General features: G+C 40.0%; 1 protein-coding gene across 1 annotated transcript in view; it reads left to right on the top strand.

Moving 5' to 3' along the window:
• The window catches only part of CAMK4 (calcium/calmodulin dependent protein kinase IV), a gene marked incomplete at both ends in the record, with an annotated part of 170047 nt that overhangs the window by 100303 nt on the left and 52343 nt on the right, over window positions 1–17401 (top strand). The window contains one exon of the mRNA XM_082497511.1: window positions 9759–9831. Coding sequence (XP_082353637.1) covers window positions 9759–9831 — 73 coding nt within the window. The remainder of the gene's footprint in view (window positions 1–9758; window positions 9832–17401) is intronic.

The following is a 17401-nucleotide window of genomic DNA, read 5'->3' as shown; positions in this document are numbered from 1 at the left end:
TGGCAGCTACAGCTGTGCTGGTTTGGCATGGAGAGCTGGAGTGAGCAGGTTGTTCACCCGAGCGCAGGCAGTATCCTTCAACCGTCATTGGGGTTCCAACATTATGGGTGTTGTTTCTTAAACACCTCTGTAATCTTCTTATGTAGGCTATTCCAGTGGCTCTCCAGACTGGTAATTAGATACAATATTAGGAACAACTTTCCTTCTGCAGATTTGGCCAAAATCTGTTTGTCTTGTCCCCAGCACGTAGAGAGAAGGTGATTACTTCCTTCTTCATAGCAAATTCTCACGCAGTGGAGGACTGCAGAAGACTATATATTTGCCGTCCCTGCAGTGTTTTGTCCCCAGTTGTGTTTTCTATGTCTTAGTTACTGTCTGTTGAACTTCTTCCACATTCCCATACCATTCTTATAATGTGGTATCCTTAGATAGACAAAGAAATGCAGTGGAAGCCTCACCAATTCTTGGCAGGGTGGCTTCATCAGTGCCTTCAGTGCTGCTCTTTCCCCCTCCCCAGGCTACTGCCTCCTTTGCAAGCTGCCAGTGATCCTTCTCTTTGCCCCCTCCCTGTTGCTCACCAGACAGGAACTCTGAAATAATTCATTTTTTTTGTGTTGCTTCATGCAGTCAGTGACACAGAAATTTTTGTTTGAGAGAGAAGTTTGAGCTGCTGGTTCATGAGCGCTGCGTTTTCACGACCCTTAGAAACAAAGACTGCTATTTTTAAAATCGTCTCCTGAAATTAAGCTCCTGAAAGATGAACCTGGCATTTTGAAAATGGTGAGCACTGAACTGTTCATACTAATTTCACTGCAGACACCTGGGTGATTGCTGCTTTTGAAGGTGTGGCCATTTATTTAGTCTTTCCCAGGCTTTTGATTCCTGATTTTCCTACAAGATTTTTCTAGTTCTGTGGGTGCTATAGAAGTGCTGAGTAGGAAGTAGAAAGAAAGTTAAAGAGGGGAAAACGAACTGTAGTATGAGATACAAGAAATATGCAATCTTTCTCTAAAGTCTCCTGCATGCCACATTTATCCGAAACTGCCTCGTACTTAATAATAATGGGGGGAAAATAGTTTTCCTGAATGATTGCAATGCTGCATTTAATTTCTAAACAAGGTATTGAGTAAAAAAAGTCTAGTTTGTTTGACTTGGAGTCAGATCCAAACCCAGTTCTGTATTTGCCATTATCCTCCTTCAGATTATGGGCAGGCAGTTTGAGTCATTTGTGACAGTAACAGCTAGTCTGCACTGAATTATGAAAATGGTTGTAAAATAAGGGACAATCATCAAATTGAATCAGAAATGCTCTTTTTATATTTATTCCTCTTCAATGCTGTAGTATGGAAAATATATAAATACTTAGAGAGAAACCTTACTTTTTAACTAAACAAATGCATCAAAACAACAAGCAATTGGAAACACCTCGGTACAGGTATAAGCCGGTAGAGCTGTGAATCATTCATTGAGATGTTCTTTGTGGAAACCTTTTTGCTGTTTAATAGAGTGATGTCATTTTCTTTTCCTGTTTCTGATAATTTTCAGTCTCACTTTACATTGTAGAAATCTTAATTTCATTTTAATGAAATATAAGAATTTACATAAGAATTAAGTAAATATGTACAGAAAAAAATCTCCATGACAACCAAAGAATTTTAGGTAAATTAACATTTATTATACAGAACCAGATATTAAAAAATAATTTTTAGCACATACTGGCATTGGAACAGATCTTGGTTTTATATAGGCCAATGTCTTGCCTGAGACTGCACATGATGTAATGGGATGCAGCCCACATGTAAGATGTGGTACAAGAATTTTGGATAAAAGCCAGCTAGAGGCAGAATGAAAATGACCCTAAAAACAGTGATGTCTTTTTTTTGATATTGTGATATTTATAAAGAATGATCTAAAAGCAAATACAGACACCGCATGAAGAAAGTAAAGAGAAACAATGTTGGAAACTGATAAAGTAATAAAAAAAAATTCTGTTTTGGATGGCTAAATAGATATAGCAGGCCTTTTGCAAGCTACATGACAAGTTTCTAGATTCACCTAGCAGCAAAATGCAACCAATTCCACAGTGTGGAGAAATAGTGTTTATAGTAGCAATATTAAAAAGTGGCTAGATATTGCAAATTTTAGAGTAACTGTTTAGATTGATTAGTATAAAACTTAAGTGCACTAACCAATCTGAGATAAAGGGAAGCAAGTCACAGACTGTACCTGCTCAGATTTCAGGCAAGGCTGGAGGATGGGTACAGTGGCCCGTGTGGGAGGGAAGCAGGGAAGTAAAGCTAAGAATAGGAGAACTAGGCCATTTACAGTGTGGGGGAGGAAAAAGTAAGTTTCATAAAGTGGGTAAGACTTCAAATTTTCTTAATCACAAGGAGTCAAGAAAACAGCTTGTGTTTAAAATTGCAGGAATAGTTATTGCACTGGATTCCCATACCCAAGAAAAACAAAAGAGAAAGAGAATTTGGGTTCAGGGTGAGGGAGCTGGTAAAGTGCCCATTTCTTGCACCGTTTGGTTCCTCTTCCATGTTGCTTCTTCTGTGTTGCTGGGTGGTTTTGATTCCTTTTTTACCACTGCAGCTGTGCAAGTGCCGTTTCTCTTGCTGGATTTGGAGAGACCCGGCCCTCTGTTTTGTTACTAGTTGAAAAATCAAACCTAAAGCCTATTCTTTTCATGATGAAATGTTCACTTGTTTGTTTTTGTAGAAGATTGATTGTTTCCACTTGCTGCCTAACATGCTTGTCATTAATCCCCAGATACATGTATTCCAGTCATCTGTAAAATTGTATATCAATATAATTTTAATACAGCTCTGAAAATGGATTCTAAAATGACACGTTGGGATTCCCCCATCTCTTTCCTCATTGATTTTCACATCAAACGTGTTTAGTTTTGCAGGACTGCACTCTTTTATTTTTTTCCTACCAGTAATAAAGTTTCTGCAGAGCAAGTGTGGCCACTACCTACCTCTCTTTACTGTGATATCCCACTGCTTTCAGTGGCTTCGTACAGATGTAATGAATGAAGGCACAGTTCCAAGTCCTAAGAATGTCCCAAAAGGAGTAAAATCCAGTGCATGGTGTTCCCAAATTATACTGCAGGCTGCAGAAATTTGGTGAACGCTGGTAAGAATTTATGCATCTGCGGATATAGACTCTGATGAAGATGTGCATAATGGCAACACTGTAAGTAACATAGCAAGTATTGTACTTCTGTGGTAGAGAGAGGCTACACTGAAAACTGTCTGCAGAACTAAAGGATTTACGTTGCCGAAAAACTTGCAGTACTCAGAAGGAACAGAAATGCCAGAAAAGCTGGATGGAAGTTGGCAAGCATTACGGCAAATTACTAAACACGTGTGTTTGACGATCACGTGGAAGCTGCCAAATTTCAACTACCTGCTGGGTATAAGAGAGCATGCATCACAAGAAATACGTTATACCATTTCCACAGGCTTGCTGGGCAGTGTGGCACTAAGGGTGGTTCTGCTCAGAACTAAATTTTGTATAGCTCCATTACCTGCAGACCCCAAGGCTTTTCCACCTCTGAGCTTCAGCAGCAGCTTTGGTGAGGCGGCCATGGGCTCTGGTTCGGAGTGCCCAGTGGGGTGGGCTGTGCTGGGTGACCTGACCCTGCAGGCAGGCAGGGGTGCATCTCGGCACCATGGGGAGCAGGGATGTTCCCAGGGGGCATCTCCATCTCCAGCGTCGTGGGAAGGAACTTCCCTGCTTCTCTGTATAGAAAGAGGAGGATTTGTCTCAAATATGTTCACACGTGCTTGGAAAGACAAGGTTAAATCAGGTGGTGTTTCAGGAGACCTGTAGCTTGGTGTCCATCAGTACATACTCTTGTTAGATGTGCCATGTACAAGTGTAAACAACAGAATCAGCATATTTCAACAAATGTGTACATGCAAGCATGAAAATGTGATTTTACACGAATGTGATGAGAATACAAATCTTATTTCATTACCATCACATTTTTGCTTCCTCTAGAATGTCATGTTTGATTTCAAGCGCTGTCTTGAATTTCCTGGATGTTTGCAACACCAAATTCAGTGTTTCTGCAAGGTCTTTTGTTCTTTGACTTTAAGCATTTCTGTATCACTTCTTCTGGGTTCCCTGCTGTCTTCCTCACATTTTTTCTCTCCAGCACTCTTTTGGCCTACCTGGCTCTTTCATTTGCATATCAAAGAGGGTATTTAATTAGTTTCTTATTGTTGCTGTTCCTGTCTTTCTGTCCTCTCAACAAAGGTTTAATCTTTCTTCATCCATGCTTTTCTTAAAGATCATTCTGTAAACTAGGTATAAATAATTGGTTTTGCTTCCATAATAACAAAATAAGATGTTTCTGCAGGTTTCCTTCCCATTATGGAAAAAAGGGCAATGAGTCATTGTTAATCTGCAGGTTGAAATTGAAAAATCCTTGTAAAGAAGCTTCATTGGTCTCAGGTAGGAGTGTTGTTATAATAAAGCAAACTGGTACACCTACCGTTTGTCTTATGTAAACTATTGCAGGGCGGATGCAAAAAATAGATATGCAAATGATCACTGAGCATTATTACAGGACCTAAACTACAGGATAATCTTTTAGTACTCTTGCTAACTGCCTAATAGCCAGGATTTAGTTTTAAAGCAGAGTGCCCTTAGAAATAAATTTTCATCTTTAGCAAGAAGTATGTCTTTTTTCATTTTTTTGCTGTTACAGAATATTAGGTTTCCTACTTGCTAAATTATTATTAATTAAGAATTAGAATTGTATTCTGAATAAGTCTGGATTCTAGACTTCTGAAAAAACAGAGAGTTAACTGCAGGTGGCATAAGCTGTAATTGGCTGTGCCAGTGCATGTTATTCACATGTAACATCAGCCAATGAGTCACGTGCATTGCACAATAATTCTACAGTTGGTTTCTATTGCTGTCCTGAAATATGGGCCACGGTTCATTACACGGATTTATCGTAAAATGTAAATTCACAATGGCTTCATCTTCAGTGTCTGTGAGCTTCTTCTGTTTCATGTTTAATGTAAGTAACAAGAGCAGTATCCTATGCTTATCAACATATAGTTGTCTAAGTCAGGGTGGGCTGATTTCGCACGCTGTGATCAAGAGGGTAGTTTTGAGCATCTCTTTGATCTTTCTTGGTGGTTTTCTTTCCTGCTTTGGTCAGGCATGGACAGGAAGCTAAGAACCTCATCTTTTCTTTGATTTTGTTGAGTGGAGGAAAATACAAAGAAGATGGCTGCATGTAAGAGCTGTGTTCACACCCTCCACCCCACCCCCACCCCAGGTTTATCTGTTTGAAAAAGAAAGAACAAATATCGGGTTACCATACTGTAAAATTAGAAAGGGACAAAGGGAAAAATGTAAATTAAATTTTAACTCTATTGCCGCATATTTCTCTGATCTCAGTCACATTATATTGGAAAAGCAGAGAATTTAAAATGCTGTTGAAACCGTAAAACCTTCTGCTTCACGCATTTCTGAAGTCAGGTGCACAAGGTCATCCTGCAGCTGTCGGACTCAAGGCTTGGGCAGGGTGGCCCCCTTCCCAGGTGAGGTATGCCTGAGCACTGGTGGAATTAAACCCGGCACACTCCTGGCAGCTCAGCCTACGTGGAGCACTTCCCCAGCAGCAGCCTCGTGATGCCTGTCTTTCCTGTGGTGCGTTCTGGAATATATGCCCCAAAATTTTGAAAGCGGAGGGTCAAACTATCACAGCAGCCTTTCTGGTGTTACTCAGTTTGAAATTTTGTTACGATCTCCTGTGCCCTACTAAAGATTGTAAGCTTAACAGAATGATTATGTGAATGTCTTTATTACATGGAACCCTGTAAAAGAAGGAGAGTGTTTTAACCCGCCTCTTGTGCCATGGTTGGAGGAACAAGGTAGGACCCAAAATACCAGCAGAAAAGGGGGAAGGCGGGATGAGGGCATGAGGTTTGTGTTCTCAGAAATGCTTATGAATGCTACAGACAGGAACCTGCTGGCTGACACTGCATGCTTTATTTAAATTAAAAAGGAGGAGGAAGCCAAACCAGACCAAAGCAAGAGGGTCAGTGGGGCTCGGGTCTCGCCATGTGATCTACCAGAGAAGGATGATTCAGCCTGAAATAGCCAAGGAGGAATCTTACTTTCAAGCATAACATAGCATTTTATTGTGTAATTTATGATTTTTTGTATTTTTTTTCCTAGACTTGGGACTAAAAGCCTAACATAATGTCTCATTGTTTAAATTTGCTTTGTTTTACCCTTGTGGTGGTAAGTTCAAGTAAAGCTCTCCCTGATGACCGAAGCATAGGAAGGGCTGGAGGTAGAAAAATGCAAAGAAGGTAAAGCAGTGCATATGGGATGGTAGCTGAAGGGCTGCCAGAAAAAACAACTTTAAGAAATAAGGCCAAATAATTATGCAGCCAAGAAATCATAGTGAAACAGAAGAACTGCTTGAGAGGGATTGCTTGCTGTTACTGATTCCACATGAATTAGATTTAGTTATTTGTGAACACAAAGGGTGTTAAGATAAAGTAATTGCACCTGGTTAGGAATATCCCTGAATAGACTCTTTTCTGCAATGCCATGCTTGTTCCATCTGTTTCTGGTGGATTATTATCTTTGCATTGTTTCTTACTCTGCTTAATCTTCTAATGAGTATGTAGTAATGCTTTTCATTCGTACATTAGTCAACATTTTTCCTGTCAGCTTCTGTAAAGCTGTAAGGAGTTGCATTGAAGGTAGCTCAATGTGAGTCTGTTATTTCAGAGAAGAGAAGTGATTACAAGATACTGCAAAACAGGGGAAGTGGGGAGAAAGGAGTATACCCTTCTTGCCACAAGCGGAGTCTGTTTCTGGACCCTAAGGCAGAAGAACTTTCCAGTGACTCTTGACTTCAGATGTTATAGGGCTTCTTGTTCTCCTGCTTCATGGTGATTTTAGAGCATTGTTTTGTTAAACTGGCTTGTGTGCTTGCAGGAGATCATTTTATAAAATGTCTCACAGGCACCACAGGTTCTGTTTGTAGACAACATCTGTCTATGTTTTCTTGGGATTTGAAAAATGAATATGGTAAAAAATGGAAACTCCAGGTCAAAGATCTGACCTTTAAGGTAAATCTCTGAGGGAGAATTATTGTAGTTCACAAATACTGCGTGTAGTTAAATAGAATAGTAAAAAGACTGTTGGTTGTCTTAAATGGAGCATTAGCGTGTGTTAATGGTAGATCCTTCTTTTATTAACTTCTTATATGTCATTGTGCAAATCTGTATCTTTTGCTGACTGTTTAACTGAACTGTGCGTTTATATAATGTTTCATTCTGCAATGGAAGTTCTTGCGAACATGCGCAGAACATGCGATGCAAATCCTGAGCCGTCGTCCAGACCCTGTGCCACTGCTGTTGTACTTCTGAAAGAGCTGCAGTAGCACAGCTGGGCTTCAGGAGGCCAACACAGAAATCTGCATTAACCCTTGCTGCCCTTTCCATGCAGCATAGCACACAACATGTTGAAGTACACCACTTCAGCACATTACCTTAACACAGAAAAGTATTTTCTTTCTTAATGTTATTATCACGGTAGGGTTCCAGGGAGATAACAGTATTAAAGAGGAAAGTTGAGGTTTTGTTTGTTTGTACAAGATTAAACTGATGTAAGAGCAAAGGGAGAAAGAAAACCAGGTTTTTGGGACCTTCAGAAGTCTTAAACGTTGCTGAACTCAACATAACCTGCACATGGTCAGTATATTTACAAGATCAAGCTATTAAGTGTCATCTGTACATAATAAACATAACATACTTTCTATTTACATTAAGAAGAAAAAAACCCTGTAGTTTTAGTTTTAATGAAACAGTGTTTCTTTGACTATAAAGCTACTGGGGGAAAAAAAGACAATTTTTCAGGCCATTATACTTGAGGGACAATTTGATGCTAGTAAATTTTTACACCAACCCTTTCTCTTGAATAATTCAGATCTGTGTGTGCATAGCACAGTGCTTTTGTTTAATAAGTAACTAAATAAATAAGGGCGGGGAGGAAGCTTAAGTTAAACATAGAAGTGAAAAAACAGTTCCTAAAGGATACCTAGTTTTATCTAAGAGTAATTCAGATTCCCTGAATTTTAGAAAATTCCAAAGGCTTTCAACTGAATGTGTATATATGATGAGCTTCTTACCTAGTTGGTATTTTATCTCCAGTTTTTCATTTAACTGGGAATCAAAGGTAACCATCAAGGTTCCTGGGAATCAAAGGTAACCATTAACAAAGGTAATCAAATTGCAAAAGGGTTGTTTTCTGCTTTTTAGGGGGCACTTCAGAGTCTTGGTCATATTTAAATTTAAATCCATGAGACAGCAATGTGCCATTGTTGCCAAAAAGGCCAATGGCATTCTGGGCTGCATAGGGAAGAGTGTGGCCAGCCACTCACTCACTTTCGCCCAGTAGGATGGGGGAGAGAGTCAGAAAGGTAACAGTGAGAAAACTCATAGGCTGAAATAAAGACAGTGTAATAGGTAAATGCGCAAATGAAGCAAAATAAGGAATTAATTCACTGCTTCGCATCGGCGGGCAGGTGTTCAGCCATGTCCAGGAAAGCAGGGCTCCATCACATGTAGTGGTTGCTGGGGAAGGCAAACACCATTATTCTAAATGTCCCCCCTTCCTTCTTCTTCCCTCGGCTTTTATTCTTGAGTATGGGATGTCCCTGTGGTCAGTTGGGGTCAGCTTTCCCAGCCGTGTCCCCTCACAACTTCTTGTGCACTCCTAGCTTGCAGCAGTGCGAGAAGCAGAAAAGACTTGATGCTGCATGAGCAGTGCTCAGCTGTAGCCAAAACTGGCTGCCCAGTTGGAGAGCTGGGCAGAGAAGAACCTAATGAGGTTCAACAAGAGCAAGTGCAAGGTCCTGCACCTGGGGAGGAAGAATGCAAAGCACCAGTATAGGTTAGGAGCGGACCTGCTGGGAAGTAGCTCAGAGGAGAAGAATCTGGGGGTGCTGGTAGATAGTAAATTATCCATGGCCCAGCAATGTGCCCTTGTTGCCAGGGAGGCCAATGGCATCCTGGGCTGCATAGGGAGCAGTAGGTCGAGGGAGGTCATTCTCCCCCTCTACTCTGCACTGGTGAGGCCACAACTGGAATACTGTGTCCGGTTCTGGGCTCCCCAGTTCAAGAGGGACAGGGAACTGCTGGAGAGAGTGCAGCGAAGGGCAACTAAGATGATGAAGGGCTTGGAGCATCTCCCTTATGAGGAAAGACTGAGAGAGCTGGGACTCTTTAGCCTGGAGAAGAGAAGGCTGAGGGGAGACCTTATTATGGCATACAAGTATATAAAGGGTGGATTGAAGGAGGATGGAGCCAGGCTCTTTTCAGTGGTTCCCAGTAACAGGATGAGGGGCAATGGGCACAAGTTAAAACATAGGAAGTTCCGTTCAAATACACAGAAAATCTTCTTTACGGTGAGGGTGACAGAGCACTGGCACAGGCTGCCCAGGGAGGTTGTGGAGTCCCCTTCCCTGGAGATTTTCAAGACCCGCCTGGATGCAGTCCTGAGTAATGTGCTCTGGGCAATCCTGCTTTGGCAGGGGAGTTGGACTAGATCATCTCTAGAGGTCCCTTCCAACTCTGAAAATTCTGTGATTCCACGATTCCGTGAAATTAGGTTTCTAGCTCATTTTTTAAAAGAAGCTTTTGCCAGTACAGTTTATTTACCTTAATGCATAACCCTGAACGCAATTTCTCTTCTTGCTTTTTCTGTAGGATTGTGGAAAAGGGTTACTACAGTGAACGAGATGCTGCTGATGCCGTTAAACAAATCCTGGAGGCGGTTGCTGTGAGTATTATCCAGCATCACATCTCAGCACCTCATCTTTCACCTGTAATGACTCAATAAATACTTATGTGTGAAAGAAGCAGAATTCAGTGGAGACAGTCCACACAAGTTCCCTCCTATAGTTTTGGTTTGTTTTTTTTTTTTTAAGGTAGTGGCACTTTGAAGAGCAAGAAATGACTTTGGATGGCAGTTAGTAACACATTTAATGCTCTAAGTCATCTGTTACAGTGGAGTGCATGCTTTGTCCAATCTCAAAAACCTGTGGAGTTCAACACTGATCATTTTAGCCCCAAAAGTAATTTGAAGTCAGTGGCACTTGCGTAGTCTCTCATTCATTTTTTGCGGAGTGTGTCACAGTAATTTATTTTGAACCTTAAACAAAGGAGAATGCATTACTTTTCCTCTCAACTTAAAAGGATAATAGATTGGCTGAATGTGTTAGTTGGTGTAAAGAGTTACAGGAATTTGAGTCAGAGGCTGCTGCAGCGTACTGCCATGAGAATAGTTACCCTTCATTTGCAGTTGTTGCCTGAAGGTGACCCATCACAGGTTTTGCCACTATGCAGGAGCATTTATATCACAAGGAATTGTGGACTACTGGAAAAGTGGATAGTGTAGGTTACAACATACCTAACCAAAAATCAATTCTTACTGCTCTTCAAATTGTGTGTACATACGCAGAATGGGTGTAATAATGAGAGACAGCAGAATAAAGTTTGGTACCAGTAGTTTGTGCAGTTCCTAATATAACTTCTTCCTTTATATTTCATGTGGTTTTCAAACATTTGAATTTTTGTACAAGTATTTCACATTCTGTTCCTTAGAGAAAGGTATAAAGATTTTTGAGACAAGAAGATGAAGGCTTCTAGTGGCTGCATACAGTATTTCTGTACATTATCTGTACTTCTTAGTCGCTTGTAGCTCTTCCATCTGATTTCACACCAGATATTCACCAAACCAGCGATCAGATGCTGGGAAAGTACTTAAGAAATTAATTTGTCAAATGTCTAGTCTGTATGCTAGCACTGATCACTTCCAGTGGAGAAGAGAGGGGACGCGTTGGACAAGAAAAAACAGTCCAGCTGGGACACTCAGAAGCGTTTCAGACAAATAGTACTATAGAGGCAATTTTACTTTGTGGAACTGAGATGTTAGCAAGGCCTAAGGAGAGATAGGCGCTAAAGATTTTACCTTCTGCTGTGCCTGGCAGTCTGACTTCAGAGTCAGTGGGACATATTTGGGATTTTATCCAGTGGCACTGTGTGGTTGTCTGCAGATATTTGGGGGTGAATCAGCCAGGTAGCAGAAAGACTGCAAAGATCTCAGAGCAGACACAAGCGCCCAGAGATGTGCAAATAGTGCAGATGGGATGTGACTGACTTTGGGTGTATTTCCAGACTGTCACACTTTTCAAACGGAAAACAATCGCATGGGAAAAAGAGAGGTCAGCCTGGAGGGCTCTTTTGAAGGATGGTAGTGGTGAGGCAGGATCTCTACAGGTCACCCACAGAGACAAAGTGCCGAAAGAGCTATCCTCAGGAAAGGACTGGTGGTGACAACTGAACTCTGTGGAAGGTACCTAGAGGTGAGGAAAAGTTAATGTGGTTACAGCAATAATACAATTACTCAGCAGGAACAACCAACTCGGGCATATTTACCTGGGATGGTAACAAAATACCCCATTGTGAAAAAGTCCTATATATCATGGTTTGGTATTATTTGTAAACCTGTTCACACTAAATAAGATGTGAGAACTGGTTACTGCAGTAACCAGACATACAGTAAGACTATCATGTTCACTTCATGCTACTTTCTGAATGATCTGATGTTTACTGCGTCACTGTCATCCACAGTAATCTGAATTATGTATCTAGGTTTAGTGCTCAGCATAATGCATTTGTATAAACTTCTCAAAATTGGGTCAGATTATTATTTCATGACCAATTTTTTCTTCTAATCAAAGTGCCCCAGTTAAGATGGTGCTACATTATCATTCTTTTGCAAAAATGATGATTAAGTTTTGCTGAAAGATGTTTCAGAAGGTGTTTCAGCTCTTTATGTTAAAAGCCAGGAACCAGTTGAAGATCTTCAGCTTCCGTGAATTGTAATAGCTTGTTTGAAATCAATGGAACAGTGATGTACGAAACCTAAAAAGCTGACCTTTATGTGAGCATGCAATAGTGTGGATTTTTATAGATCCTTGTACTAAATCCTTAGCTAGGACAGACTGTATTGACTTTTGCTCTTACAGCTAAACCAAAGCTGGGAAAGCTGAGGATGTGGCAGTTCCCAACTTGGGATCTTTGCAGCCCAGCTGAAATACTGTGGTAGATTGGGGCTGTAAACTTGACAAAATGGCATTTGTGAGCAGAACAGGACTTATTGTTAAAAACTGGAAAATACTGCTGCAGAAGAGTCATCTTTCCAGAGTAAAATGAAATATATCCATAGATCATTCTTAAAACCAAATAGTTGTACAATCCCCTCAATAGACCATGCCAATGAATAGCCTCCTGGCGCCAGGTAGGCATTTTGATCTTCACAATTTTTAGAAATTGCTCCTAGCAAGAGAAGCATTCAGCCTTCCCTTTGCTGAACTCTCTTGAACTAGTCTATCTGCTTGTTTTATAAATCCCTTGTTAAGGGCTGTTGCTGTAGTAATGGATCTGTTCTCATAGTGGATCATTGACATGAGGAGGCATTACGTCTTCATTTAGCAGTTTTTTTGAGACACTTCTAAAAGATTTAATCAAAAGTGTAAAATGGGGTTTTAAAAGCACCTAAGCATTTTTGTTCAATTCCTTTTGAAATTGTAAAACCAAATGGACTAATTAAAAAAAAAACAAACCAAAACTCATAAAGCTTGTAGGTATATCTGTTTCTCATATTATCTGAGTACCTGTAAGCCTAGCTCTAACTGGGTTACCAAGAATGAAGCAAGCAGTCGGAGTAGCACATAGAAAATGAATTTCACAAACCAGCATAAATATATCAGACATCTGTCCTCCCAAGAACAGAGAAAATAACAAAACCAGTATTGTTTTGAAGACCACTACATCCATTTTGCCAATTTCCATGATTTTTCCTTTGGCTGGTTACATCCGATCTGGTGTTCCCAGTCCATGACGGTATTTGCCCTTCGTGGGAACAAATTACCTTTTTTTTTCTTCTGCACCTTTGCATTTTCGATTATTCTTCCATTGTTCTTCAAGCTGGGAGATAGCTTCATTCGTAAGATAAAAGGCTTATACAAAACTAGGGCAAACCAGTGTTCATCTTTTTAGCTCTTTTGCTTCAGTGTTCAGAACAGGTAGGGAGGTTTTGTTGCTACCCAACATCTCAGAATAGAGTGAATTTCATTCCTGAGAGAGAGTGCATTTGAGGGCAGTCTCTCTTGGCACATCATTGTCCTTTCTCTCCTTCTCAGAGGATCAGTTGTATGCAGTGGGGTTTTCTTGCATGCTTATTCTGGTAGAAGTTTTTCTGTTCTGTGTAATTAATGACTTTTCGCACGCAGATATCCTGAGCCCATATCTTCACTGCCTGACTGGCAGAATGAGTTATTGATGTTATGGAGTGGAAATAATCCTTGAAATATTGGTCATAAAAAGATACTTATACACTTTTTTCTGTAAAAGACATCTACTTTTTAGCTGGTCAAACTGATATTTTTTTTTTTTGATGCATACTTTCAAAACCTTATATTTGTCACTAAAAATAAACCATGTTCCTTCTTGCCTACTCTGTGTTAGTGTCAAAGTGATAGGTTTCTGCTTGAGGGTTAAATTACTCTTTTCATTATATTTAAATTTGAAATTATTTTTAACAATTTACTTTTTATAATTAGGGCGGTTACTAGCATACCTTCTATATGTAGTTTTGAACTCATCCAGTAGTCTTTAAGTAATTTCCCATCACATTTTATAATAGATTGTTTTCTTATGACTGGCCATTATCTTGTCTATATAGGAACATTTTCCTGAAGCTATATGTGGGACCCCCTCTGGTTTTTATTTCTATTTTTTATTTCAATTCTCTACCACTTCAAGCGTCATTGTATGCCTGCACTTCTATTCAGTTCCTTGTCAGCTTAAATTCACAGAAAGCATGCTGAATTCTCAGCTGTGATTGCAAAGACTGAGGGGACTTAGCCACTTTCAGGTTTGAGAGGGAAAACCTAGATTAAAGGTTTCTATTCATTTCAGTGAACTTTGATCTGTCCGATAATGAGCTCTATGATAGTAGGTAAGAATCTACCACGAATGTGCAGCTTACAAGTGTATTTTACAGACCCCGAGGCACTGGTGTGTCTAATACTTAGACCCTAGACCAAATGAGGTAATCAGATTTTCAAAGACTGCCTGAGAACCAGGGGAATTGATTAAAATATTTGGGGGTTTTGGCATTCAGAGAAAAGGGACATTAGACAAAGATTAAGAAAAAGGTTTCGTTTTTTCTATGCAGTCATTGAGTTAGTGATTGCTGGAGATAGAGGATTGGATTTTAGTTTTATCCACCAGCTATGAGGTGAACTTAACGAGGGTATAAATGTGACAGAATTCTGAAATTTTGAGCACGGCTAATGTGTTATATTATCAATATATACTTATCCAGGCCTAAAAAGGCACATTGTTAAGAGGAAGTGTATTGAGACAAACAGAAAAGAAACCTGGGGCTCAATTCTGTAGAAAATTAAGTTAAATTCCACAAAAGAGAATGGCAGGGCCACCTAGGTGTTACAACACAGGATAAAGACTTGTGTAAAATAGCATCAAAATTCGGAAATACTTTATGAAAGAGGAGGAATCTAATGCATGATTGTAGATATTGAAGAACACTGGCTTCCTGTCTTTAGAAGATTTTGCAAAAGATTTCAATTTTAATAGAGGAGGCATTTGCACCTTTGGATGTCTCCCCATTCCCTGATGAATTCTGAGTATTTTCCATTCTCTGGCAGTAAGGAGTGGTTTTCTGATTTTGTTCCTTGGCATAAGTGTCGTTCAGGATATGGTTAGGAAAAAGCAGTTGTTCTGATCCAAAGCTACCAGAACCTGGTGATCTCTGCTTTTCCCATGGGGCAGGAGGGGGAAATATAAAATTTTGTCAAATTTCCAGATTGTTTGCTCGGAAGTGGCATTTCAGTAACTTGCAGGTTCAGGCCAGATTCAGCATGTTTATTGAGTATGAGATTGTTTGTAAAAGGACCAATGCTTGATACTGTAAGACAAGATGGAATTTGCTGTTCTGGCTGCAATTCTGTGCTAAGGATCATGATGTCGTATTGTGGTCCCTGACACCATGTTCCGCTTTGCCATTCTCCTTCTAACCTGCCAACAGGAACAAGAAGAATACTGAGATTGTTGGTTTTCAGCTTTAACACTTTCATTCTGGCACACTCTTCATTTTGAGAAATTTGCCTGGCAACATTTTGGAAGAAGAGACGTGAACACTGAGTTCAAAAGAGGCACAGCAGCAATCTGCAGTTAAAAGCACTGTTTGCAGTGTAATTGGGGAAATGCATAATGAGAACACTTGTATTTGTTGTCTTTTTTTTTTTTTTTTAAAAAAAAAAGGTTTCAGTATGCAGGAGAAATTCTGTATTACTGCTACAGTAATTCATGCCGAGAAAAACACAACATAGAAAAACAAGCTGCTCAATCAGTTTTCTTTCTTTGTACTGATTCTTCAGGTATCTCCTGTCACCAAGGTGGCATGGAGCACTATTAGCATTAAGGTTGCCTGGGAGGTAAGGATTGCTCACAGAAACTGAGCTTGACCCTTCAGGGAGATGTGAGGTCGATACCCATATCCCTGAGCTGGCAGCAGTTCAGAGCAATTAGTGCTGGTGGCCCAAGATGTTCAAGAGCTGTCCGGTTCGTTCCGATTTTTGTAGCGAAGCAGATCTTGGGGTGTTTGGTGCCCTCTTTTAATGGATGAAAAACAAACACAAGTCCTTAAAATACCTTTTCCTTATAAGATTACCAGGTATAGTATCCTGGAAAACTGTCTGTGTGGATATATTATTTTGCCTGCCAGATTTCTCCCTATATATTTGCTGTTGGTTTTTGTTTGTTTTACACTCTGTGGGTGGTTCTGCACATCAGTCATGTCAAATGGGCTGCAGGTGGATGACATGCAAGATGTGATTATGGAATGCCTTATTTTCACGTGAAGTCTTAACTGGGGCTGTAATGGACACCTTGTCTCCTGACCAGTTTTTTGTAACGTGGTCTTTATCTTTGCCAGCTAGTTTGCTCTTGTTCAGCAAGTGTGACTGGAAAACTCCTACTAGCATAACTTTACCCAGCAGTAGTCTTTGATCTCCAATGTCCTTCTGTCACCAAACCTTGTTCAGTGAGCTCCCTAGCTGTCCATCTAGTCTTGTAAAACTCTGGTCCATGAAGAAAGACCAGAAGAATAGGTACAGAACTGTACGTGTTTCTGGGCTTCTTCATAGCAGCTGTTAGTGTTAGCTGCTGGTATTTCAGATAATCCCCCTGTTTTCAGGAAGAGGACTGGAAGACAAAAATTTTTGAACTTCCCTGGACCACATGAAAAGGAGAAGAACCTGTTCCAAGTGGTGCTGTCCTCCTTTGGTGTCCTGTTACCTTGAAGAGTAGACAAACCAAACCAAACCACCCTTTCTACTCTTTGCGACTGGGCAATATTTTTTCTTGGCTTGTTCAGAAAGATAAGGAGGAAAATGTACTCTTCTGTACTCTTCACCTGGCTTGCAGGGAGGGCTTGGAGTAGCTGTGGTGTTGACACTGTCGAGTGCTCTTCATCCAAGAAGTGATAGTAATTTCATAGCATAGGTGGCTCCTGTGCTGTCCTGTTCAAGATAAACACTAGGGGAAAGGCTTTCTGAAATAGCACTCAAAGGTTAGGACTTATGCTTGCTTTACAGTGTGGAGTAGTGATGCAGCATGGTAGCTTTTAATCTCAGGAATTCACAAGTGCTGCGTACATACCCATGTGCATTTGGACATGACCTGTTTTCCATTTTGTGGTAGGGCTGTAACTTGTGAAGAAAAAGGAGCAGATATGTCCAGCAATCCATAATAGGTCCCTTCATGTCTTTTTCAGAAATGTCTTCTGAGGCGTAATCCATTGGCCTTCTATGGTTGTGTTTTGGAAAACTGCACTGGGACATGTGAAGAGCTTTCTGCGTAGTATTGTGTATTTTTATTAAAATTTGGTCCTTCTTTTGAGCTTGGCATAAGGCTAACACAACTACATAGGAGCCACTGGGTTTAATGGAACCCTAAATTTAAAAATTCCCATACATATACGGAGTCTCTTGGCATTTGTTCTATTTCAGGATTTTTAGGGGCAAATGAATTTATATTAAAATAACTGTAGCAAACTAACATAAATTTCAAATTATTGTATATTCAAGTTCTGTTGTGTTTCTCAAAAACTTTTTTTTAAAAAGCTTTTTATTAATATCAAGACAGCTCCATTTTTAGAAAATATTAATGAATGATAAGACATTGACATAAGTGGACATATGCAGTTTGTTGCTGTTAGCTACAGGTGAATCCTTTTACTCAAATGTGAAAGTGGTATT

The sequence above is a fragment of the Vanellus vanellus genome, assembly GCF_965231255.1.
Source record: "Vanellus vanellus genome assembly, chromosome: Z".
Taxonomy (NCBI): Eukaryota; Metazoa; Chordata; class Aves; order Charadriiformes; family Charadriidae; genus Vanellus; species Vanellus vanellus.
Note: the sequence above shows the minus strand (reverse complement) of the source record. Positions and strands in the feature narration are given on the sequence as shown.